Source organism: Thalassophryne amazonica, chromosome 7, assembly GCF_902500255.1.
Source record: "Thalassophryne amazonica chromosome 7, fThaAma1.1, whole genome shotgun sequence".
Classification (NCBI taxonomy): Eukaryota; Metazoa; Chordata; class Actinopteri; order Batrachoidiformes; family Batrachoididae; genus Thalassophryne; species Thalassophryne amazonica.
Genome location: NC_047109.1, coordinates 115,217,124 through 115,244,043, shown reverse-complemented (window position 1 = coordinate 115,244,043; position 26,920 = coordinate 115,217,124). Strand labels below are relative to the sequence as shown.

Sequence of the window (26,920 nt, the reverse complement as noted above, 5' to 3'; positions counted from 1 at the left end):
CCAGGACCTCCACATCCAGCATGTTCACCTCCAAGATCGTCTGAGACCAGCCACTCGGACAGCTGCTGAAACAATCGGTTTGCATAACCAAAGAATATCTGCACAAACTGTCAGAAACCGTCTCAGGGAAGCTCATCTGCATGCTCGTCGTCCTCATCGGGGTCTCGACCTTACTCCAGTTCGTCGTCGTAAACGACTTGAGTGGGCAAATGCTCACATTCGCTGGCGTTAGGCACACTGAAGAGGTGTTCTCTTCACGGATGATGCGAAGGAGATGTGTTGCACTGCATGAGGCAAATGGTGGTCACACCAGATACTGACTGGTATCCCCCCCAATAAAACAAAACTGCACCTTTCAGAGTGGCCTTTTATTGTGGGCAGTCTAAGGCACACCTGTGCACTAATCATGGTGTCTAATCAGCATCTTGGTATGGCACACCTGTGAGGTGGGATGGATTATCTCAGCAAAGGAGAAGTGCTCACTATCACAGATTTCAACTGGTTTGTGAACAATATTTGAGGGAAATGGTGATATTGTGTATGTGGAAAAGGTTTTAGATCTTTGAGTTCATCTCATACAAAATGGGAGCAAAACCAAAAGTGTTGCGTTTATATTTTTGTTGAGTATAGTTTTGATGTAATCCTTAAAAGTCTACAAAGTGAAATCCTGTTCCAGAATCTGGATCCAGATCACCTCTAAAATTTAATGGAGTCTTCCAAGGCCTAACACCAATGTGTGCTGAATTTGGTGAAAATCTGTTTAGTAGTTTTGATGTAATCCACAAAATCCTAGAACGTGAAGCGTACAAATTGAAATCCTGATCCAGAATCCGGATACGGAACACCTACAAGATTTAGAGAAGTCTTCCATGGCCTAATATCCATCTGTGGTGAAAATGTTGTCAAAATACATGTAGTAGTTTTGACGTAATCCTGCTAACAGACAATAAATAAATGCCGATGATTTTATTATGTCTAAGAATTGATTCCTAATATCTCCAAAGCTCAGGTAAATGGGGATGTACAGCAGGAAAATGTATCATGATTGATTGCAGAATTGAACTGACCTTGAAAAAAAAATTCAGATACTAATAAGGTATTTGCAAAAAAAATAAATTCTTTGTCTTCCATTGCCCCACACTGATCATGACTGCATTTGTAAGAAAAAAAAACTGATCTCTTGTTTACCAGCACACTCTGCTGAGTAAATTAAACAAATGTTCGAGTCAGTGAAGAAAATAACTTGTGTGACTTTTCTGCAGTGCTATTTTTCACGCACAGAATGTTATGACAGGTTATTGAAGGCGAGGTAATGAGAACCATGTTCATGCACTGTAATGCTGGAAGAAAAATAAAATGGCGAATAAAAAAGACCAAAACACACTTACAAAAGCAGCTGGTAAATAAATCACTTTTTATGATATACAGTGTGACAGAGCTTGCTGACGATAAACCATTTAGTGAATCTGAGTCTTATTAACTCCTGTCCGTACATTGATTGTTTTATTCTGTCTTTTGACTTGTGATTCTTTTTTCTGCAAAGTAGAGAAATATGCAGTTCTGGTCAGAATTTGCAGTCCTGGATTTTTGAAACATAGTTTAATGCATGTTCACAAATATATACAAATGAACCAATTGTGCATAATCAGAATATTTAAAGAAACAAATCATTTCTTTGCTCGTCTTGAGGTAAAACAGCCTCACATGAACAGCACACCCTCCATCACCCAAACACTCAATGTTCAGGGACGCTCAAGCCAGTGAACCAGAGGAAGGTCACTGATACTGATAGTCGACCCAAGAAAGTACTTAAGGTTCTGCCTAACTGTCAGCGGTCTTCAAGAACATCTTTCATGAAAACAAGCTGTTATCATCATCACACACCCTGTCTAAAGTCAGCCAACATCATCTCTGTCTCCCAAGAAACCGTTGTTGAAAAGTCAAGTCTGGGTGCATGTACTTATGCTGCAGCCACGACACCACAGAACCACTTTGGGTCCTGGTTGTCAGCCATCCAGGCAGACAACCAGTCTATTCCCACTTCTCTTAAACAGCAATCTATCTGCTGCAGCCAGGTGAAATGTGGACATCCCCTTGGCCTTCCCAAGCTGCTGGGGTCCTCAAGGACTCAGGGACCAGCGTGCTGGATCATGCACAGAGAAGCAGGCCACATGGCCAAAATGTCAAATATGATGCTCCCTCACAATGTAAGTGATCCTCCACAACTTAGCCTCTCTTAGTAATCACGTATTTGATACAAAGTCATTCTAGTGGGACCCAAGGATCCTTCGAAGACAACCAGTACCAAAGACATCCGATCGTCGCCTTAGATCACTGGTTGTCATCCGAGTCTTACAACCATACAGCAAGACAGGCAGCACCAGGACACTAAAGACTTGGTCCTCCGTTCGCTTGCAAAGATATCAGCATTGTGGCTTCATTACTCCACAGAGTCTTTCCAGGTGCCTCTCGATCTCAAAGGCCGAGGACCCAGAGACATGTATGTCACCGTCAAGATAAGTGAACGTCTTTACATGTGCAACTCTTTATACAGACACATTTCTGGTGGCTGAGTCCAGGAAGTCATTAAAAGCCTGAATCTTAGTCTTGATCCAGTATAGTCTCAAACCCAGACACTCTGATTCCTCACTCGTCTTCTCAAGTGCTGCAATCAGAGTATCCATTCATTCTGCAAAGATCACAGCATCCTCTGCAAAGTCAAGGTCAGTAAACCTTTATTCTCCAGGAAAGTAGGCTAAGTCACTGGTTTCCACAACCGGATCAAACAGTTTTCAACAGTGTTAACAAATTGCTAGCAGTTGCACTCTCACTGCTGGTCACAAAGTCCTTTGACAGATCAACACATCAACACATGATAGCACATCAACACCAGCCTTCGCTGGACCTTTGATCCACATCAGTTTTCTTTCAGAGCTAAAAGGGCTACAGAACATGCCATAACTGTTGACACTGCGCAGAGTCACTTAGAACGTTTATAGATTCCATACACTATAACTCACTGCAGATTTGTTTGTTGGAAAACTGTATAATTTGCACTTCTTTGTTCTCATCTACACCTGGATAAAGGACTTCCTCATTGGCCACCCACAAACTGTGAGTCATGGTCACCACATGTCCTCCATCGTCACCCTCAGCACTGACTCACCATAAGGCTGAGTCCTGAGTCTGTTACTTCCTCTGCACTCCAGCACATCCTACCAAGAGCATCATCAAAATCATGGATAACAACACTGTGGTTGGACTTAGGAGAGGAATTGGTCTACAGCTATGAGTTCCAGGACTTGATATTGTGGTGATTGTTGTGTACAGTAAACAGTCTTACATGGAACACCAAAACAAAAAAGAACTTGGCATTGACTTCAAAAAGGACAAGTGCACCCTGCCTTACTCTACATCACTGATGACTCTATGCACCTTCAACTTCCTGGGAACCCACATATTTTAAGGTGTGTTTTGGACAGCAGCAGTGCACATCAGCAACTGTGCTTCCTGTGAGTGTTGAGGAAAAACAGTCCACAGAGCTCCTGTACTGAAAGTGAATTAGCCGGCTGAATCTCAGCGTGGTACACTGGTTGCTCAGCAGCAGAGAGGAAAACTCTTCAGACAGTCATCAACACTACACTGGAAATTATCATCTGCTCTCTGGAAGACTTCATCAGCTCCCATTGGCTCTGCAGAGTCACAAGCATTCGACCACAGGGTTCCCTCCGGGGTTCAAAAACTGTTAGCCGGACTGGAAGACGATCAGCCACACATTGAGTTTGATTTTGCTCTTGCTTGCCTCTACTGGTGGTTGGCTCTCACTGCGGTATTGTATCACTTCCTGTTCCGGAGCACAGCGGTGTTTTTCTGTATCTGTTAGCTGTTTAATCTGCGCAGTTAGATTGATCTAGTTATCTAGATTACGATTTGTTTCCCAGTGTAATCTTTACGTGCCTTAACTAAAGCACTCCTTCTGCTGAATCACCTCTAAATTATTTACACATTATTCACTTTGCGTGTTTTTAGGAATCCGCTAGCTTAGCGTAGCTACTAGCTCTTAGCTGATTTAGCATGGCGGCTTCTCCTGTCTCTCCCACACTTTTCTGCTCTGGGTGTGAAATGTTTAGTTATTCCTCGGCCTCCTTTAGCAGTAATGGTACTTGTAATAAGTGTAGCTTATTCGTAGCTTTGGAGGCCAGGCTGGGCGAATTGGAGACTCGGCTCCGCACCGTGGAAAATTCTACAGCTAGCCAGGCCCCTGTAGTCGGTGCGGACCAAGGTAGCTTAGCCGCCGTTAGTTACCCCCTGGCAGATCCCGAGCAGCCGGGAAAGCAGGCCGACTGGGTGACTGTGAGGAGGAAGCGGAGTTCTAAACAGAAGCCCCGTGTACACCGCCAACCCGTTCACATTTCTAACCGTTTTTCCCCACTCAGCGACACACCCGCCGAGGATCAAACTCTGGTTATTGGCGACTCTGTTTTGAGAAATGTGAAGTTAGCGACACCAGCAACCATAGTCAATTGTCTTCCGGGGGCCAGAGCAGGCGACATTGAAGGAAATTTGAAACTGCTGGCTAAGGCTAAGCGTAAATTTGGTAAGATTGTAATTCACGTCGGCAGTAATGACACCCGGTTACGCCAATCGGAGGTCAATAAAATTAACATTAAATCGGTGTGTAACTTTGCAAAAACAATGTCGGACTCTGTAGTTTTCTCTGGGCCCCTCCCCAATCGGACCGGGAGTGACATGCTTAGCCGCATGTTCTCCTTGAATTGCTGGCTGTCTGAGTGGTGTCCAAAAAATGAGATGGGCTTCATAGATAATTGGCAAAGCTTCTGGGGAAAACCTGGTCTTGTTAGGAGAGACGGCATCCATCCCACTTTGGATGGAGCAGCTCTCATTTCTAGAAATCTGGCCAATTTTCTTAAATCCTCCAAACCGTGACTATCCAGGGTTGGGACCAGGAAGCAGAGTTGTAGTCTTACACACCTCTCTGCAGCTTCTCTCCCCCTACCATCCCCTCATTACCCCATCCCCGTAGAGACGGTGCCTGCTCCCAGACTACCAATAACCAGCAAAAATCTATTTAAGCATAAAAATTCAAAAAGAAAAAATAATATAGCACCTTCAACTGCACCACAGACTAAAACAGTTAAATGTGGTCTATTAAACATTAGGTCTCTCTCTTCTAAGTCCCTGTTGGTAAATGATATAATAATTGATCAACATATTGATTTATTCTGCCTTACAGAAACCTGGTTACAGCAGGATGAATATGTTAGTTTAAATGAGTCAACACCCCCGAGTCACACTAACTGTCAGAATGCTCGTAGCACGGGCCGGGGCGGAGGATTAGCAGCAATCTTCCATTCCAGCTTATTAATTAATCAAAAACCCAGACAGAGCTTTAATTCATTTGAAAGCTTGACTCTTAGTCTTGTCCATCCAAATTGGAAGTCCCAAAAAACAGTTTTATTTGTTATTATCTATCGTCCACCTGGTCGTTACTGTGAGTTTCTCTGTGAATTTTCAGACCTTTTGTCTGACTTAGTGCTTAGCTCAGATAAGATAATTATAGTGGGCGATTTTAACATCCACACAGATGCTGAGAATGACAGCCTCAACACTGCATTTAATCTATTATTAGACTCAATTGGCTTTGCTCAAAATGTAAATGAGTCCACCCACCACTTTAATCATATCTTAGATCTTGTTCTGACTTATGGTATGGAAATTGAAGACTTAACAGTATTCCCTGAAAACTCCCTTCTGTCTGATCATTTCTTAATAACATTTACATTTACTCTGATGGACTACCCAGCAGTGGGGAATAAGTTTCATTACACTAGAAGTCTTTCAGAAAGCGCTGTAACTAGGTTTAAGGATATGATTCCTTCTTTATGTTCTCTAATGCCGTATACCAACACAGTGCAGAGTAGCTACCTAAACTCTGTAAGTGAGATAGAGTATCTCGTCAATAGTTTTACATCCTCATTGAAGACAACTTTGGATGCTGTAGCTCCTCTGAAAAAGAGAGCTTTAAATCAGAAGTGCCTGACTCCGTGGTATAACTCACAAACTCGCAGCTTAAAGCAGATAACCCGTAAGTTGGAGAGGAAATGGCATCTCACTAATTTAGAAGATCTTCACTTAGCCTGGAAAAAGAGTCTGTTGCTCTATAAAAAAGCCCTCCGTAAAGCTAGGACATCTTACTACTCATCATTAATTGAAGAAAATAAGAACAACCCCAGGTTTCTTTTCAGCACTGTAGCCAGGCTGACAAAGAGTCAGAGCTCTATTGAGCCGAGTATTCCTTTAACTTTAACTAGTAATGACTTCATGACTTTCTTTGCTAATAAAATTTTAACTATTAGAGAAAAAATTACTCATAACCATCCCAAAGACGTATCGTTATCTTTGGCTGCTTTCAGTGATGCCGGTATTTGGTTAGACTCTTTCTCTCAGATTGTTCTGTCTGAGTTATTTTCATTAGTTACTTCATCCAAACCATCAAAATGTCTATTAGACCCCATTCCTACCAGGCTGCTCAAGGAAGCCCTACCATTATTTAATGCTTCGATCTTAAATATGATCAATCTGTCTTTATTAGTTGACTATGTACCACAGGCTTTTAAGGTGGCAGTAGTTAAACCATTACTTAAAAAGCCATCACTTGACCCAGCTATCTTAGCTAATTATAGGCGAATCTCCAACCTTCCTTTTCTCTCAAAAATTCTTGAAAGGGTAGTTGTAAAACAGCTAACTGATCATCTGCAGAGGAATGGTCTATTTGAAGAGTTTCAGTCAGGTTTTAGAATTCATCATAGTACAGAAACAGCATTAGTGAAGGTTACAAATGATCTTCTTATGGCCTCAGACAGTGGACTCATCTCTGTGCTTGTTCTGTTAGACCTCAGTGCTGCTTTTGATACTGTTGACCATAAAATGTTATTACAGAGATTAGAGCATGCCATAGGTATTAAAGGCACTGCGCTGCGGTGGTTTGAATCATATTTATCTAATAGATTACAATTTGTTCATGTAAATGGGAATCTTCTTCACAGACTAAGGTTAATTATGGAGTTCCACAAGGTTCTGTGCTAGGACCAATTTTATTCACTTTATACATGCTTCCCTTAGGCAGTATTATTAGACGGTATTGCTTAAATTTTCATTGTTACGCAGATGATACCCAGCTTTATCTATCCATGAAGCCAGAGGACACACACCAATTAGCTAAACTGCAGGATTGTCTTACAGACATAAAGACATGGATGACATCTAATTTCCTGCTTTTAAACTCAGATAAAACTGAAGTTATTGTACTTGGCCCCACAAATCTTCGAAACATGGTGTCTAACCAGATCCTTACTCTAGATAGCATTACCCTGACCTCTAGTAATACTGTGAGAAATCTTGGAGTCATTTTTGATCAGGATATGTCATTCAAAGCGCATATTAAACAAATATGTAGGACTGCTTTTTTTCATTTACGCAATATCTCGAAAATTAGAAAGGTCTTGTCTCAGAGTGATGCTGAAAAACTAATTCATGCATTTATTTCCTCTAGGCTGGACTATTGTAATTCATTATTATCAGGTTGTCCTAAAAGTTCCCTGAAAAGCCTTCAGTTAATTCAAAATGCTGCAGCTAGAGTACTAACGGGGACTAGAAGGAGAGAGCATATCTCACCCATATTGGCCTCTCTTCATTGGCTTCCTGTTAATTCTAGAATAGAATTTAAAATTTTTCTTCTTACTTATAAGGTTTTGAATAATCAGGTCCCATCTTATCTTAGGGACCTCATAGTACCATATCACCCCAATAGAACGCTTCGCTCTCAGACTGCAGGCTTACTTGTAGTTCCTAGGGTTTGTAAGAGTAGAATGGGAGGCAGAGCCTTCAGCTTTCAGGCTCCTCTCCTCTGGAACCAGCTCCCAATTCAGATCAGGGAGACAGACACCCTCTCTACTTTTAAGATTAGGCTTAAAACTTTCCTTTTTGCTAAAGCTTATAGTTAGGGCTGGATCAGGTGACCCTGAACCATCCCTTAGTTATGCTGCTATAGACTTAGACTGCTGGGGGGTTCCCATGATGCACTGAGTGTTTCTTTCTCTTTTTGCTCTGTATGCACAACTCTGCATTTAATCATTAGTGATTGATCTCTGCTCCCCTCCACAGCATGTCTTTTTCCTGGTTCTCTCCCTCAGCCCCAACCAGTTCCAGCAGAAGACTGCCCCTCCCTGAGCCTGGTTCTGCTGGAGGTTTCTTCCTGTTAAAAGGGAGTTTTTCCTTCCCACTGTCGCCAAGTGCTTGCTCACAGGGGGTCGTTTTGACCGTTGGGGTTTTTTACGTAATTATTGTATGGCTTTTGCCTTACAATATAAAGCGCCTTGGGGCAACTGTTTGTTGTGATTTGGCGCTATATAAATAAAATTGATTGATTGATTGTTCTGGTTTGGTACACACTATACTGCACTCACTGCACAGGGGCCTCAGTGGCTCTATAGTCTGAGGCTCCTCTGTGTCTCTCTCAGACTGCGTGAACTCTCCCTGTCTCTTTAATGTGGTAGGTGGACATTATATTTTTTTATGTTGAGTTGAGGTTGGGGTAGATTAAAGTGGCCAGGAACCTCTGAGTTCCATTTCTGTATGCGCCCTTAAAACCCCTCAGAAAGCAGGTCAATAGTGCTCATATAAATAATTGCAAACAAAACACATCTGAAAATATCATGTTTAAACACTGTTTCCCCAAATATTTTTTCATGATTTTAAATTTTTGCTTTAATAAACAAACATTTTGTCACAACCTGAGGTGCAACATTTCCCATTATGCAATATCATGATATTGGGATTGCAATTTGTTTTGTGTTATTAGTGCAGCAGATAACTGAAACAAATGGTGATAGAAGCACCAAATGTACCACAAGTACTCCTTAAACATTACTGTTGAATTTTCAATAGGCAGCCACGTAGGGGTCAATTGAAGAATTATACAGGGGTCAAGATTAAAAGATGCTCCAATAATATTGAAAACTATACCACATTATTTGTCTGATCATAAAGATTCCAAAAATGTATAGTTTGGACTATCTATGACAGAATGTTCTGGAGTTATGGGTAAAAACAGCAAGAATGGTGACAATGTTCGTAAAAGTAAGTCAGCTGCTCCCTTGTTTGCGCTTGGGGTCACCACAGAAAATTGAAGGTGAATCTGCTTGTTGAATTGGTACAAGTTTTATGCTGGATGCCTTTCCTGACACAACTGACACAACCTGACTGACACAACTCCACATTACATGAAGAAATGTAGCAGGGGTGGGGTTTGAACCAGAACCTTTCACACTGAAACCAGACCACTAACCACTTTTCCACCACCTCTGCCACGTAAAACATTTCAAATATATCTTGTCCCAAGCTGTCACTTTGATCGACACCAGTCTTTGTAAGTGGAATCTATGGACGATAAGGAGCTGAAGTTATTGAAATGAGCTTGGCAGGTCAAAAGCTGCCATCTTAATAAAGGAGAAACTACTGCAGGGAAATCTTACATAAATTCCCAACATTACTTGAGATAAACATGAAACTTTGCACAGTGATACATAGCCATGAGCAAAGGCTGTCTGTCAAATTTGATGGACATATGGTCACATGGGGGTGCCACAAATGGAAATATGGCAAAAATTGACGTAAAATACATGCACCAAATTACATTAGGTTCACTATGTTGTAATTGTGGATCACATCTGAGTGGGATCCAAGAATTTTGTGACTAGTACATAAAGTGGACATGCGTCATTTTGCAAATGACACTCCTCTTTTATGCTGTTGTGTGCTGGAGAGACAGCACAAAGAAGAGTAACACTGAAGGAGTGGACAGACTTGTGAGGAAGGCAGGCTGTGTTGTTGACACTGAACTGGAGTGTCTCACGAGAGTGCCAGAGAGAAAGACCTTCCACAGGATGCTGACATAGTGGGAGTTGCAGCTGTTCTTCAGTGGATGTGCTGAAAAGAAAGGACATCTTGGTTGAAGTTTGTCATCTTGACAATAAACTTGGAGAGATAGTGCTATCTCCCATGTGGTTCTGTGGTGAGACCCACATCCCAACATCTGAAATGTAGGGAATCACATGGGCCTCGGGGGGCTCGGGAGGTGTTTCACATATGTACCACAACCTGTACATACATTCAGTGAACACTCGTGTTTGTTATTAAGATAATTAAGTCCAATAGATATGAAACATGGTCCGGTGACACAGAAAAATGAACAAAAAGCAACATGCCAGATTTCATAGTTGTAGGTCACAAGCTGGTATCACAAGTGAGGAAGTAATCTGAAATTAGATGCATAGAAAAGCATGAAATTCATATCTTAACAACTTATCCATCAAAGACCAGCAATGTTTAAAGAAGAATTTTCTATAATTTTCAGTATGAATAGCTTTAAATCACTCAGACTGAGCTCTGCAGATGCAATATTTGCTCTGAGCGTGCTCATGGAGACGTGTAGAGAAGGCCAGAAGGAGCTGCATAGTTTGTTTGTGAATTTAAAGAAAGCTAATGACAGAGTGCCAAGAGAAAAGGTGAGAAGTGTGGCAGAGACGTATATGTGGGATGTGCAGGATATTTGCAAGGACAGTCACCACACTGAGCCTCGTGTGCTTGAGGTTCCTTGCTATGATCAAAATTCCTGAGAAAGTCTTTTTTCTGAACACTATTCCCAGTGTGCTTGAGTCAGGTGAAACCTTTTTCAGAAGAAGCACCTTTAAGTGACTGATATTGTGATTGTCATATTTAAAAAAAAAAAAAAAAAAATCTATTCAACTCAATCCATTGACCAATCACCTCTGACCTTTATATGTACCAAAAAGAGAATATTTCTGTCAGTGTTGCTGCTATTTGGTAGAACACTTGGTTGAACAGATATGAAGGTAAATTAGATTTTGAATATTGATGAATATAGATTGACAGGACTGTGTTGCATCACTGCTTTCTGGACGCTCAACACTTAATACACATGGTGGAGCAAAGTCTGTTATTCAGTGCACATACTGGAAAGTACAGATGTCTCAGTTAAAGTTGCTCCTCTTGACATCAAAGTTGGGATGACAGCGCTGGTCAGGTCCACATCTTACAACTATTATGAGCCACATGGTTTTCACAGGGGCGGGGAAGATGGTCCTCGTATGGGACTGGGACTCCGTGTATACTTGCTGGCAGGTCTAGTTCCATTTGTTCTTGTGCACTAAGTAAAGTGATCCTGGTGCAGTAATTACATTTGTCCTTATGCAGTAAATACATTTGTCCTTATGCAGTAATTACATTTGTCCTTGTGCAGTAAATTACATTTGTTCTCGTGCACTCTCTAAACTGCTGGTGCACTGATTTACATTGATTTATTTATTATATTTTCCTTCTTAATTTAGTACCTGTGTTGTTTGAACGTAATATCAGGGGTAATTCTACTAATTCCAGTGTATTTGTAGAATATTATTAAGAGAGAAAGAGACACAGACTGTCAGCGGGGTGTTTAGATTTGTTTCTTCTTCTTTTTTTTAACAAATCATGGTTGGACTTTTCATCTGTTTGTCCATAAACTGTTTGTATTCTGTTTGCAAGCGTTGAACATCGTCACACACTCTAATACAGACTTTTAAAACTGAAGTACTCATGCTGCCAAACTATTCAATAGTCCAAGCGTTCAGAGTGATTAAAGGATGTGTAGGCGGAGCTGTCGTCACTGTGCAACCGGCAATTTTTAGACCAGCGCTTTGAAAAGTTAAACACAAGTGAACGTTCAGCAACTGGCATTATTAGTTACTGTCTTCAGGAAAAGAGTTCACTTGAAGGCATCGTGCTCAGTCTTGAGTCAACTTGAGTAATTTTCCCACCCGGGGGGGAGCTCACAGTTGCTGTTATTTACTGTTTAGAAATTTGATGAACTCCAATTTGATTTTTAAATAGAGTGTTTGTATTTTTAGCATTATTATACATAGTACTAGTATTATATATAATTCTATATAGTGTTATTATATATAAGTATTATATTAATATTTTGTAGGACTTCAAAGATTAATTATTGTACCAGTTAAAAATGGCCTCTTGGAGAGTAAAAACCCACATAACGTGCACCAGAGTGTAAGGCACACTTTTTTTTTCTATATTCTGAACTCTTTAATTTGGGATTTTTGTGCATTATTGTTGTTTACTTTTTATTACTGTCATTTATTATTTTATTATTGGAGTTTATTTTGTTTAGTGTTTGGATTTCTGTGAAAGGTCTGTGTCAGTAGTCATGCTAATAATTATTATTGTTAATAATACAAAATGTTTTTTTTTTTTCTTCTTTTTTCCCCCTTCTGTTTATAAGTCACACCACAATATAAGTTGCAGTACCTGCCAAAGCAGTAAAATACTTATACTCCAGAAAATACAGTAATCCATTTCCTCATTAAGACTAGTATATACCATGGGTTTAAGATGAGAAATGGTTCAAATGAGGGTCTGCCTCATTAGCCATGGTCTTTTAAAGTACTGGGGCTCCCATGTCCAGCCTTTCTTTAATGTGTAACCGTTGGGTATTTATCTTTAAAAGTCCACTAGGTTCTAGCAGTATATTCAGACACCCTGTCCTTTAGTACAATCCACTTAAAAAACAACCGCATTTACTGCAGTGAATTAACAAATGAATATATTCACGTTTGCGATAAAACCAAGTCTTTAAAATTATTTGATTTTACATTGTGATGACAAAAATGACAACTTCCACACAGGTGATTTAATGTGGGTTTTGGAAGCCTACAAGGCTTTGTTACGGGAGCCCAGTCACTGTGTACTAACGTGTCTGTCAGAGAAGGTGCCTGTGCAGATGAGAAGGCTGGAGCCCAGTAAACACATCACACAAATTACACTCATTATCAAGAACACTCCAGTTTCATTTTGTTATATTCTTAACTTGGGCTGCTTCTAGACTATATTAAGTCAGAAAATAACCAATTTTGAGGCCTGTATGGCAGTTTTTGGAGGGGTTCTCTTTCCAGAGATTTCACTTTGGTGAGAGATTTGTTTAAGAAATTAGACTTTCATTCCCTTTTGCTGAAACCTCACATGCATCTCCAGAGCCTTCTCCTCCTTCTCTATCACAAATACAACACACCCGTCGAAACTGCACAAAGTGTATGCTCTGTCACTTTGGCAGTCTTGGCGGTCCCTGCCTACCAATCTGGGGAGGAAGAAAACCAGCATAAGAATATAGACCAGGTTTTCTGTTGTGCAGTCAGTTTCTGCTGCCACATGATAGCGCTGCCCCTGAGCTTGCCCACATTTTAAGGCCAACATCCATGAGTGCAGTAATATTTGAACTGGTCTTTTGCAAGTATGGCACATTTGTACAATTAAAACTGCAGAGATTTCCAAGCTGAAAATTCTATTTGTGGTGAAAATGTATATTCTGTTGCTTTTGCAGAAATTATATTAAATGTAAACAATAACCGTTAGTATATAAAGCTGCTCTCGGTGACTCCTTCCAGGTTTCAACATTACTGAAAGCTACAGCCAGCCTCAGTTTTCTGCTGTCCAGCAGCTGCAGGATTCCAGCACCTTAGAGTCTCAGGCTCTGTCGTCCAGCTACCACCCACAGAATCTGCTGCACGTTCCCACTGCTGAGGTGGTAAGTGCCTCCAAGTGTTTCCTAATGTCTCAAAGCCGTCCTCGTAACCTGTACACCTCAACAAAATATATCAAACACAACAGTTTTACTCTACCTGGAGACAGGTTTCAATCATCAAGACATGTGAACCCACAGTTCAACCGCTGTACCACCATGAAAGCAGTACTGACACGTCAAAATCTTTTATAGTTACAAATATTCTTTTATGAGGTCCTTATAAATATAATAATATTGTTTAAAATCCTGTATCAGTGCATTAATACTAATTATATCCTATCACAACACAGCATTTATCTTAGATTAGATTCGATAGAACTTTACTAATCCCTTGGGAAGACTTTCTCAGGGAAATATTTTTCTCATTTGTTGGCCTGTGACCAATAAAATCTATTATTTATTTGTTGCAGATTGGTTGATATTAAACTTTACAATCAACATTTACAACTTGAAGATAATCGTTTCTTTTGGCATCTCCGTTTTTGCTCGGGGTCATTACAGCGGAAACGACTAAAAATGATCAGTTTCTCTTAGGATGTTTTATTTCTCTGTGGAGTTGCTGTTGTGTTTTATTGATTTCTTTTTGTTCATTTAGGCAAATGGCCTTCTTCAGCAGAGCACTCAGGGTGAACTCCAGCTGCCCACCGAACCACAGGACTATCAACAGGAGAGCGAGGACACCAGCAAGAGATCCTACAGGTTGGCTGCTCACTTATAAGTAGTGTTCAGAATAATAGTAGTGCTATGTGACTAAAAAGATTAATCCAGGTTTTGAGTATATTTCTTATTGTTACATGGGAAACAAGGGTACCAGTAGATTCAGTAGATTCTCACAAATCCAACAAGACCAAGCATTCATGATATGCACAATCTTAAGGCTATGAAATTGGGCTACTAGTAAAAAAGTAGAAAAGAGGGTGTTCACAATCATAGTAGTGTGGCATTCAGTCAGTGAGTTTGTCAATTTTGTGGAACAAACAGGTGTGAATCAGGTGTCCCCCTATTTAAGGATGAAGCCAGCACCTGTTGAACATGCTTTTCTCTTTGAAAGCCTGAGGAAAATGGGACGTTCAAGACATTGTTCAGAAGAACAGCATAGTTTGATTAAAAAGTTGATTGGAGAGGGGAAAACTTATACGCAGGTGCAAAAAATTATAGGCTGTTCATCTACAATGATCTCCAATGCTTTAAAATGGACAAAAAAAAACAGAGACGTGTGGAAGAAAATGGAAAACAACCATCAAATGGATAGAAGAATAACCAGAATGGCAAAGGCTCACCCATTGATCAGCTCCAGGATGATCAAAGACAGTCTGGAGTTACCTGTAAGTGCTGTGACAGTTAGAAGACGCCTGTGTGAAGCTAATTTATTTGCAGTAATCCCCTGCAAAGTCCCTCTGTTAAATAAAAGACGTGCAGAAGAGGTTACAATTTGCTAAAGAAGACATCAACTGGCCTAAAGAGAAATGGAGGAATATTTTGTGAACTGATGAGAGTAAAATTATTCCTTTTGGGTCCAAGGGCCGCAGACAGTTTGTGAGACAACCCCCAAACTCTGAATTCAAGCCACAGTTCACAGTGAAGACAGTGAAGCAAGCATCATGATATGGGCATGTTTCTCCTACTATGGTGTTGGGCCTATATATTGCATACCAGGTATCATGGATTAGTTTGGAAATGTCAAAATACTTGAAGAGGTCATGTTGCCTTATGCTGAAGAGGACATGCCCTTGAAATGGGTGTTTCAACAAGACAATGACCCCAAGCACACTAGCAAACGAGAAAAATCTTGGTTCCAAACCAACAAAATTAATGCCTCGCAGATGTGAAGAAATCATGAAAAACTGTGGTTATACAAATAAATACTAGTTTAGTGATTCACAGGATTGCTAAAAAAGCAGTTTGAATATAATAGTTTTGAGTTTGTAGCGTCAACAGCAGATGCTACTGTTATTGTGAACACCCCCTTTTTTTACTTTTTTTTTTTTTTACTAATAGCCCAATTTCATAGCCTTAAGAGTGTGCATATCATGAATGCTTGGTCTTGTTGGATTGTGAGAATCTACTGAATCTACTGGTACCTTGTTTCCCATGTAACAATAAGAAATATACTCAAAACCTGGATTAATCTTTTTAGTCACATAGCACTACTATTATTCTGAACCCTACTGTATTTCTACTCCCTTCCTGTACATCAAATCCCATAAACTGCTTTTTATTTCCATATCGATGAAGGTGAAGCAGGTCTTGGAATCCCTTACGACATCTTGATAAAGCTTTTGTGTATCAAGTCAACAAGTTTGACGTTGGGCATGTGGTGATTCCAGCTCTCTGATACCTTCTTAAAACAAAGACTTCATGTGCCAAAGTGAAATTTGGCCATCGAAGTGACATTGACTAAGTTGTTCATTGAGTGTGTTTTGGTTATAATTGTGGCCACAAAGGGGCGTGGCCTCTGAAATGTTACAGACACACACTTGACAAAGACTTTGTGTATCAATATGAAACTTGAAGGTCACCTCACTAACACCTCAGTGTATTTTGATTGTGATTGTGGTCAACAAGGAGTCAACTCTGAGGCCTTGTGTACATGATATCCTGACAAAGACTTTGTGTATCAAAGTCAAACTTGGTGCACAAAGTCACTAAGACCTTGGATGCATGTTTGGGTCAGTATACTCATTCAATCACCTTCAACTGCTTAGTCCAATTAAGGGTCGCGGGGGGCTGGGGCCTATCCCAGCAGTCATAGAGTGTGAGGCGGAGTACACCCAGGACAGGACCCAGGCTGTCGCAGGGTCACATACAGGCAAACAAACACATTAACACCTACGGACAATTTAATGTTTCCTATCCACCTAACCTGCATGGTTTTGGATGTGGGAGGAAGCTGGAGCACCCGGAGGAAACCCACACAAACACGGGGAAAAACACGCAAACTCCACACAGAAAGGCTACAGATGGGAATCAAAACCTATGATCTTCTTGCTGTGAGGCAACAGTGCTAACCACTAAGCCACCGTGCTGCCTGAATAGTACTTGTATACTCCTCACAGCAATGGACTTGCTGACAAGACCCTGAACTGGCTTCAGTCTTACCTCACTGACATAGAAAATGCAAGATCCCAGAGCTCAGTGTTTGGCTCCATGCTTTTCACTCTATACATGGTCCCCCTTGGCCATCTCATTAGTTACTATGCAGTCAAATGTCATTGCTCTGCTGATTATTGACTTTACATGAAAACTGACAAACTACTTTGCAACATTGCCATCATCATCATCATCATCATCATCATCGTCGTCATCATATTGATACTCACTGCTTGTGTGAAGGAGCTGAAAGGTCCAGTGGAACACCTTCAAAACTGAAGTGGTCTTGGTTGCACCCACAACCCCAAATTCAGTCATCTTCCACAACCATCATTACGTCTTTAAACATGGCATTCCTATCCCTCTGTCATTCACCAACCTCAGAAATATTCCCAAACTCCATCCCACTCTCACCTTATCAGATTCTGAAAAGTTAGTCCACTTCCTTTGTCCCCAAGCTGGATTACTGTCATGTACTTCTCACTGGGGGCCCTACCTCCAGTTCTTCAGAGAGTACCGAACATTCAGAACAGCATCACAAGGATCATGATGAGAGTGACAAATAGGGATATATCACACCTATTCTCCATTTGTTTCACTGGCTCCTCGTCTGTTGAACAGAAAGGTCCCTTCCTCTTTACTCACCGGTGCATCTATGGCACTGCCCCCACTTGCCTAAAAGAACTAATCCTCTGCACTAACTCTCAACATCATCCCAACAGTGCTTGCACCGCTAAGCCACTGTGGTGTCCATGTTGCGATATGTTCAAAATGTGTTACAAATTAAACTTAATATTATTATCGTTGTCTTTTAGTTTATTTTATTATGGATGATGGAGGATCCTTTAAAGGCACCACTGACAGGCACCTGTGATCTCTGGAACTGTTCTGCTTCTGTCTGGAATGCATTAGAGGAACATCTGGTCCTGGCAGCGACTTGTCACCTTCCCTCTACATCAAGATCCACCGAACAACGCATGAACCAGTCAACCAGAAGGACCGGTTCACCATAACACTGTCTTAAACAGCGAACGAATGGACAGAATTCATCTGTGTTCACCAGCAGTAGAGATGCTGCCTTGGTCAGAGGCACATAAAGGAGCAGACCCTCAATAAGCATGTTTTTGATTGTGGGAGGAAACCGGAGGAAACCCAGCAGACACGGGAGAACATACAAACGCCACACAGAAAGGACTGGAAGCGATCACACAACACTTCTTGTTGTAAGGCTCCAGTGCTACCCACTAAGCCACTTTGCCACCATATCCTCCTAGGATAAAGCCTAGTTCCTTGTGTAAATTAATTAAAGTTTTTTGGAGATTTGGTAAACTATTATTTTTAGAAAGCTTATGAAACGAGGAATCCAAAAAACAATGTTTCCATTTTTTTTTTATTTCCAATGGTTGTTATGGTGGCCATCTTGGATTTCCCATAATGTAAACCTTCCAAAACTAATTTTTTACTTTCTGGACTTCTCGTTAACCAAAGATCATGTCTGAAGTCACTAGTAAGTTCCTTCGGTTGCTTCCTTGTTTTTACACTCTGGGTTGCCACAGCAGATCCAAGGTGGAGCTGCATGTTGATTTGGCACAAGTTTTACGTCGGATGCCCTTCCTGACACAACTCCACATTATATGGAGAAATGTGGCAGGGGTGGGTTTTGGGGTGAAACCAAGTGCACTAACCGCTTGACCATCTCCCCTGCTGCATAACTGAAGTGACTAAATAAGGATTTTGGAGGGCAAGGATCCAGAAATACTAACTGCAAAGTACTGAAGCTGATGAATAGTAATAGTGTTTGCAGCCATTTTGGGTTTTTTGTGGGAAGCTGATGTCTTTTCCTTAATAATCAGATCCTGATATTATTATGTCTATTGTTTAAAAAGAAACAAACAAACATGTATTCAATATTTCCTGCTGTCATTTGTTAACTGTGTACCATGATGTTGACCCACAAATAAACAGAGGTCAAGAAAGTGAAAAGTAAGTTTCCGATGGTCGTCAGTTTTGGAAATACAAGATAGCGGCCATAACAACTTTTAGGAAAAATGGAAACATTGTGTTGCAGATTCCTCATTTCAGATGCTTTCTAAAAACATATAGTTTACCAAATTTCCAATAAATTTTAAAGAACCCATGAATCATTACATAAAGAACCTGATGTACCCCAAGAATTTGGTTCTGATGAGTTTGTATTTTTTATTATGTTTTTTTTTTTTTTTTTTTTTTCTTGGTTATTTTTGTCATCACAAGCTTCTGTTTTTCCACAGACTGAAGCATTTGACAAAGAACAACAGTGACGCTGAAGCTTTTTCTCCCTTCAGGTGCTCTTGGTGTAATAAGGGCTTCAAGAAGTCGAGCCACCTGAAACAGCACGTTCGCTCCCACACGGGAGAGAAACCATACAGTTGTCATCTTTGTGGAGGCGTCTTTGTGTCAGCCGGCGTGCTTAAATCTCATCTCAACACCCACACAGGTGAGCCGTTTCATTCTGATTGGAGCCCGTTTTTGATCCATTTTCCCCAGTTGAATGTGTTTTTCAGTCACATCATAATGAAGGCTTCTGTCATCCTAAATAGGAACAAATATGTCATATATATTCCATACTATTTCAGTTGAACTAGGAGTCAGCATACAAATAGTATTCAGCAAAGTCTTCCCAAGCATCCTGCATTTTGGTCACATCACCATGACAATCATCTTTAATACATTTACACTTGAGGCAAATAGCAAATGCAATAATACACCTGCGTGCAGGAGTAATGATCTCAGACACTCTGCACTGACATTTAAGATATTGAAGAGAAGACAAGGAATCCACAGACCGTAAGAATGATCTGAAATATATTAAAGTCTTCCTGAAAGTTAAGGTTTCACAAAGTATAGAGAGTTTTTAATGATTAAAAGACTAAAAATTCAAATCTAATTTATAAGGCCGACTCTGTGCATGTGTGTGTTTGTATGTGTGTGTGTTTGGTATGCACAGCCACAGTAATTAAGCAATCAACACCAAACTTTCTATGGTGACTGAGGGCACCAAGGGGAGGTCACTGGGGCCCTTAAGTTGAAAGCGTACGTGCGCTGTAATTAAAATCATGACCCGCTCACTGGAGCCCTTATCTCAGCCGTTACATAATATAAAATATGTGTTTGACAGGCACAGCTCGAGCCAGTTAGTTTCCATTTCCCTTTGACATCATGTACACGACCACAAAGATAACTGGCAGGTTTTTTGTGGTTGTTATAAAACATAATCCCACAATCTACAGTCATTTTTGCATTGCTGCCTCAGTTGTCTGTCAAAATGTGGCCTTTGTTATCATTAGTAGACTGTGGAAAGAATGAAAGACTATAATGATGGTCTTCAGTTTTTAATCAGATAACCATCATCATGGTAAATGCTATGATGCTCCGTTTAATTTCTCTGTTTTACCAAACCAGGTTTGAACTCGCTCAGCAGCTGCAGCCTCCACCGACAGAAGACTCCTTAGGAGGGACCAATGTGGCCCATGACATGCAGGTGGAACTGGAGGGCGACTCCCTCCAGCAGCCACCTCCTCCCACAGCAGACCAGCAAAGCATGCTGGGACTGGGCCAGGCAGAAGTTGTGAATGGAGGCCAGCAAGTGACCCTGGAGGCGCCTTTGACTGACCAGCCATTAGTACAGGGAGAAGGTGAGAAGCAAGTTTATCATCATGAACGGCCACACCAAAGAAAAAAAAACAGGACCATTTTGATGGTTAATTTTATTGATACTGAGCTGGGTGCCAATTGTAAGATATGAGTGTACTTCAAAAGGTTCTTGGCCTTACCCAGAAAGTGTCACAGGAGAAAGATCGTTCTTGCATTATTTTTCAGCATAGTTGCTCTTGACTTCAATGCACTTGGTCCACTGATGTTCAAGCTTTGTTATCCCTTCACAGAAGAAGAGTTAAGTTAAGAGTTAAGAGTTTTTTATTGCCATGTGCACAGTAAAAACAGGCAGTTATACCACATAATGAAATTCTTACTCTGTTCATTCTCCCTAAAAAAAAAAATTTGCATGTAGAACGTTCACGTCCGAGGATTTACGAGGGCTGTCAATAAAGTAACGGTCCTTTTTATTTTTTTCAAAAACTATATGGATTTCATTCATATGTTTTTACGTCAGACATGCTTGAACCCTCGTGCGCATGCGTGAGTTTTTCCACGCCTGTCGGTGACGTCAATCGCCTGTGAGCACTCCTTGTGGGAGGAGTCGTCCAGCCCTGCGCTTTCAGGCGGCGTCATCAGCCTGTTCAAGCTGAAAACCTCCACATTTCAGGCTCTATTGATCCAGGACGTCGTGAGAGAACAGAGAAGTTTCAGAAGAAGTCGGTTTCAGCATTTTATCCGGATATTCCACTGTTAAAGGAGATTTTTTTAATGAAAGACGTGCGGACGGGTCCGTGCGTCGGGACGCAGCCAACGCGGTGCGGCGGCACAGGAAAAACACCTCCGTGTTGATAACCATTTGTAAAATCCAGGCGGCTTTTGATGGCTTTCAGTGGAGTGAGTATATGAAATTGTTTAACAGCAGGACATGTTCCAACTTGTCCTTAAGGCTTCCAGCAGAGGTGTTTTTTCCTGTGGCGGAGCGTCGCAGCGGCTGCGAGCCGACGCGTGGACCCGTCCGCACGTCTTTCATTAAAAAAATCTCCTTTAACAGTGGAATATAGATAAAATGCTGAAACCGACTTCTTCTGAAACTTCTCTGTTCTCTCACGACGTCCTGGATCAATAGAGCCTGAAATGTGGAGGTTTTCAGCTTGAACAGGCTGATGACGCCGCCTGAGAGCGCAGCGCGACGTCTCGCACCGTGGGAAGTCCTTAAAGCGACAGTGTCACCTCAAAATCTCTCATCAGCCGTTAAAAGTTTCACTGAAAACCAGCTTAATTTTTCGAACCGTGTCCACTTCGATGTGTCTCACAGGTTTAGAAAAAATTTTGATCAAACAACGCGCCAGTCTCTCAGCAACTTCTCAGACAAAGGAATTCCGACGAGGGGCTGGACGACTCCTCCCACAAGGAGTGCTCACAGGCGAATGACGTCACCGACAGGCGTGGAAAAACTCACGCATGCGCACGAGGGTTTAAGCATGTCTGACGTAAAAACATATGAATGAAATTCATATAGTTTTTGAAAAAAATAAAAAGGACCTATACTTTACGGACAGCCCTCGTAAAAAAGAAAACACATTATAAAATACACATTATCACACTGAAGAATATATTCTATACACTATTTAAGGGATGTACCAATGAAATGATCCAATGAAAGACTCGTTAGGAGGCTTTTAATGAGTCTTTCATTGGATTCAGGTGTGTTGGAGCAGGGAGACAACTAAGAGAGTCAGGAAGGTAGCTCTCGAGGACCGAACTTTGCCACCCCTGGTTTAGAGGATGTGCGGATGTGCAGTTTATGCAGTATTGGCAATTTTTTGCAGTATTGTGTAGTTTTAAGCAGCATTCCTGCTGTGCAGGAGTTGTAAGGTGCACTGATGCATAAATAGTGACCAGAGCTATTGTAATAAATACTTAGAGGATGATAGTCATAGTGATGAGGAGAAGAAGGACACTGAATAACAGTCACTCAGGTGGTGGAGGGGTCAGTGTGTCAGAGAGTTACTGAGAAGCCAAATGGGCTTTGGGTTGAAGCTTTTCCTCAGCTAACATCTGATGGTAGGAGTGTGAAGAGTGAGCGTTGGGAGGTGTGTACTGTGTACTGTCTCTCTGATGAGGTTGTGTGTCCTATCACGTCCTTTACCTTCCAGATACTTTTGTTCCAAGTTGAGGCCAATAACTTTTTAACATTCCCTCGTAGGTCCTTAAGCTGCCAAATGGTCCGTTTTAAGAATGTATGCATTGTGGTCAACTGTAATACTCTCGTACATTTCTGTTTAATGGCTTTTTAATTGAGCTTTGCTCACAACAATTTCTCTGTACTGAAATCTGGCACCACCTTTCAAAATATTGCAACCAAAGCCTGACCTGAACCATAGAAATGGAAAAACAGACTACAGTAGTTACACAACAGATTGTTTTTGCGACGTTTCTTTGCTTTGCCATTTCTTGGTAAAAATCAATCATTGTGAATGGACTCGAGTAGCCTTGTCTTGAAATACCTCAACATTACATATGGATTTTCATAACTGCGTTCTTGTACTTTTCAATTAATATTTATCTCTAATATGTATATGTCGCTCCACTTGTATGATCGCTTCAAACTTTCAGCTGCCCCTGTTAGTCACTGAGGAAATGGCTCTGATGTCATTTTATGGTTCTGATTCTGAAACGTTATGTAGTTAGCCAATAGACTGGATGGCCAGCTGATCCCCTCCTCAAACAGTATGGTGGTGTTAGCAGTTTGCTTTGTTTACATTATGTGGCTCAATTCAATACCTTTAACAAGGCAGCCCGCTTGAGCTACACGTTACTGGTTGGGTTCAGCCAATGATGATGTCAACTCTAGTCTTTTTTATGTCGATGGATATGAAATTTCATGGAAAATGTTGCTTGTACAGAAAATGTCACATAATATTAGGAAGAGATTTTACAGATTTTTTGGGCTATGCAGTATGTTGCACCAGTATATTTGTCACATCTGTCGAAAATGTGCCATGAACAGGAAAAAACAAACACATATGTCACACCGGTCTATATGTTCAATTTGTTTTGAGGCATGGTGCTACCGATTCCCACAACAAGAAGGCCCACCAACAAACTCATTTATATTCATCTCCTTGGCTCTTACTTGGGTTTTGGAGATGTAACTGCACCGTTGATGAAGGAGAATTATGTATAATTACAAGCAAAGCTCCATATTTGGATGTTTTGTAGGTCATCTTTTCACTTGGGACAAAAATTAATTTAATTGGCGCATTATATATTTAGAACACAAATGCTGCGTTACGTGCCTATTCCACAGGGGGCAATTGTACTGCGATCGCCCATGATCCATAAAAGTGCAAAAACAGGATAAAAAGGCTTGCCTCCTAACAGGCTGACTTATAAATTGCAGGCCTTGCATGCCGCACAAAAAACGAAAGAATGGAGCTGCGCCTATGGCCAGACATGATCGAGCTGTTCACCATTTGAACAAACGCTGCTTCAGCTTAAAACGTTTAAGATTCAAGCTGTAGTCACTACAAATATCCCATTTAAAGAAGTTTGAACATGGATTGAAGCCGTGAAGACTAAGAATACCCTGAAGTTACCATGTACTATCAACGAATTTGAGAATCAGAATGAAATTTTGGAACAGTTTCAAAAAATTTGATCCTGATTTCAAATCTGGTGGCCATTGATGGCTATAACTACTATGTATACCAAGTGTGTTCACATGCCCGGATTTGTTGTTCGAGTTTAAACGGCCCTGTTAACACATTGAAGCTGTTTATTGTATGCAACAAAAAGTACTCTGAGTAAACTGCTTCTTTCTCCATTGAACAAACAAAAACATTATTTGAATTGCCTGGATGCATGTGTGCATCAATGTGGAGCGAAACATGCACACATTTGATTTATTTCAGTAATTACATTCAAGAAGTGAAACTTGTATATTATATTCATTCATTACACACAGACTGATATCCCAAATTCAGTATCTCATAAAATTAAAATATTACTTAAGACCAATACAAAAAAGGATTTATAGAAATGTTGGCCAACTGAAAAGTATGAACATTCATGTTATACTTCATAATTCAATAATATTCATGTTATTAGTAATTGGAGTGGGCTGCGGCCTCAACTTCACCTAAATTCTGGGTCTTTTAGTGAAGCTAGGGCTAGCGGCCGGCGATCACCTTAGTATTTCTTCTGTTTTTCTTGTTGATTAATGCTGGCAAATTATACAGTATTTTTTGTCTTTCTGATGCCTGATTCTGTTTTTTTCTCTGTTTAAGGTGCAGCTCCATCCAGAGATGGGAGTTGTGTTTGTGTTGGCGAAACCTCCTGTCCTATGCACCAACAGCAGTTCTTGTATATTTATCCGTGAATTGTTCTATGAATTATTTCTGTAATTTATGTTTGTAGCATGCCCAGCAGAGGGTCCCCCTTTGAGTCTGGTCTGCTTGAGGTTTCTTCCTCAGAGGGAGTTTTTCCTTACCACTGTTGCTCTGGGGGTTGGTAAGGTTAGACCTTACCTGTGTGAAGCACCTTGAGGCAACTCTGTTGTGATTTGGTGCTATATAAAGGAAAAAAAAAAACATGAAAAGTATAAGCATGTACAGCACTCAATATGTAGTTGGGGCTCCTTCTGCCTGAGTTACTGCAGCAATGCGGCATGGCATGGAGTCGATCAGTCTGTAGCACTGCTCAGGTGGTATGAGAGCCCAGGTTGCTCTGATAGTGGCCTTCAGCTCTTGTGCATTGTTGGGTCTGGCGTTGTCACATCTTCCTCTTCAACAATACCCCGTAGATTTTCTCTGGGTTAAATGTCAGGTGAGTTTGATGGCCAATTAAGAACAGGGATACCATGTCCTTAAACCAGGTCCTCGGAGCTTTTGGCAAAATCTGCATCTCCATAAAGTTGGTCAGCAGCAGGAAAGCATGAAGTGCTCCTACAACTTTAATCGAGGAAATAGCACCAGCAGATGACATGGCACCCCAACCATCACTGACTGTGGACGCTTTACACTGGACCTCAAGCAACGTGGATTCTGTGGCCTCCCTCTCTTCCTGCAGACTCTGGGACCTTGATTTCCAAAGGAATGCAAAATGTACTTTCATCAGAGAACATAACTTTGGAGCACTCAGCAGCAGTCCAGTCCTTTTTGCCTTTAGCCCAGGCAAGACGTCAAGTCAGCAGTCTTCACCATGATCGTGTAGCCTACAGAACTAGACTGAGAGACCAGTTAAAGGCCTTTGCAGGTGTTTGGCGTTAATCAGCTGATTAGAGTTTGACACCAGGTGTCTTCAATATTCAAACCTTTTCACAATATTCTAATTTTCTTAGATACTGAATTGGGGTTTTCAGTGAAGCATGGTGGTTCAAGCATCATGATATGGGCATGTTTCGGTCTACTATGGTGTTGGGCCTATATATCGCATACCAGATATCATGGATCAGTTTGGATATGTCAGAATACTTGAAGAGGTCATGTTGCCTTATGCTGAAGAGGACATGCCCTTGAAATGGGTGTTTCAACAAGACAATGACCCCCTAGCACATTAGTAAACGAGCAAAATCTTGGTTCCAAACCAACAAAATTAAGTTTTGAAGTGGCCTGCCCAGTCCCCGGACGTAAATCCAACTGAGAACTTGTTGGGTGACATCAAAAAAGCTGTTTCCGAAGCAAAATCAAGAAATGTGAATGAATTGTGGAATGTTGTTAAAGAATCTTGGAGTGGAATAACAGCTGAAAGGTGCCACAAGTTGGTTGACTCCATGCCTTGCAGATGTGAAGAAATCATATACGTACTTGACGTGGTCATGTTACCTATGCTGAAGAGGACATACCCTTGAAAGGGGTGTTTCAACAAGACAATGACCCCAAGCACACTAGTAAACCAGCAAAATCTTGGTTCCAAACCAACAAAATTAATGCCTCGCAGATGTGAAGAAATCATGAAAAACTGTGGTTATACAACTAAATACTAGTTTAGTGATTCACAGGATTGCTAAAAAAGCAGTTTGAACATAATAGTTTTGAGTTTATAGCGTCAACAGCAGATGCTACTATTATTGTGAACACCCCGTTTTCTACTTTTTTTTACTAATAGCCCAATTCATAGCCTTAAGAGTGTGAATATCATGAATGCTGGTCTTGTTGGATTTGTGAGAATCTGCTGAATCTACTGGTACCTTGTTTCCCATGTAACAATAAGAAATATACTCAAAACCTGGATTAATCTTTTGAGTCACATAGCACTACTATTATTCTGAACACTACTGTAATGTAGAAGTTTTGCTTCAGTGTAACTTGAATGTCATTTGTAAACTCAGCCATCAGTTTGAGTATTTCTGCATAGTCTAGACTAACCAGCCGTATCGGTTTGCATCTCTTTCTTGGGGGAACAGATTCGTATGTGACGACCCAACATGCTTTGCCCCAAAATATCAGCCAGTTTGAGACACCAGCACTCCCTCAGCCTGCCTTTGATCAGCAAACGCTAACACAAGGTAACTCCACGCTCACA

At 40.9% G+C, this 26,920-nt stretch overlaps 1 protein-coding gene across 1 annotated transcript in view; it reads left to right on the top strand.

Annotated features, from left to right (window-relative positions):
- Positions 1 to 26,920, top strand: part of LOC117514799 (zinc finger protein 236-like) — a 240,910-nt gene that overhangs the window by 83,130 nt on the left and 130,860 nt on the right. The window contains exons 16-18 of the mRNA XM_034175391.1: positions 13,533 to 13,672; positions 14,265 to 14,368; positions 19,084 to 19,235. Coding sequence (XP_034031282.1) covers positions 13,533 to 13,672; positions 14,265 to 14,368; positions 19,084 to 19,235 — 396 coding nt within the window. The remainder of the gene's footprint in view (positions 1 to 13,532; positions 13,673 to 14,264; positions 14,369 to 19,083; positions 19,236 to 26,920) is intronic.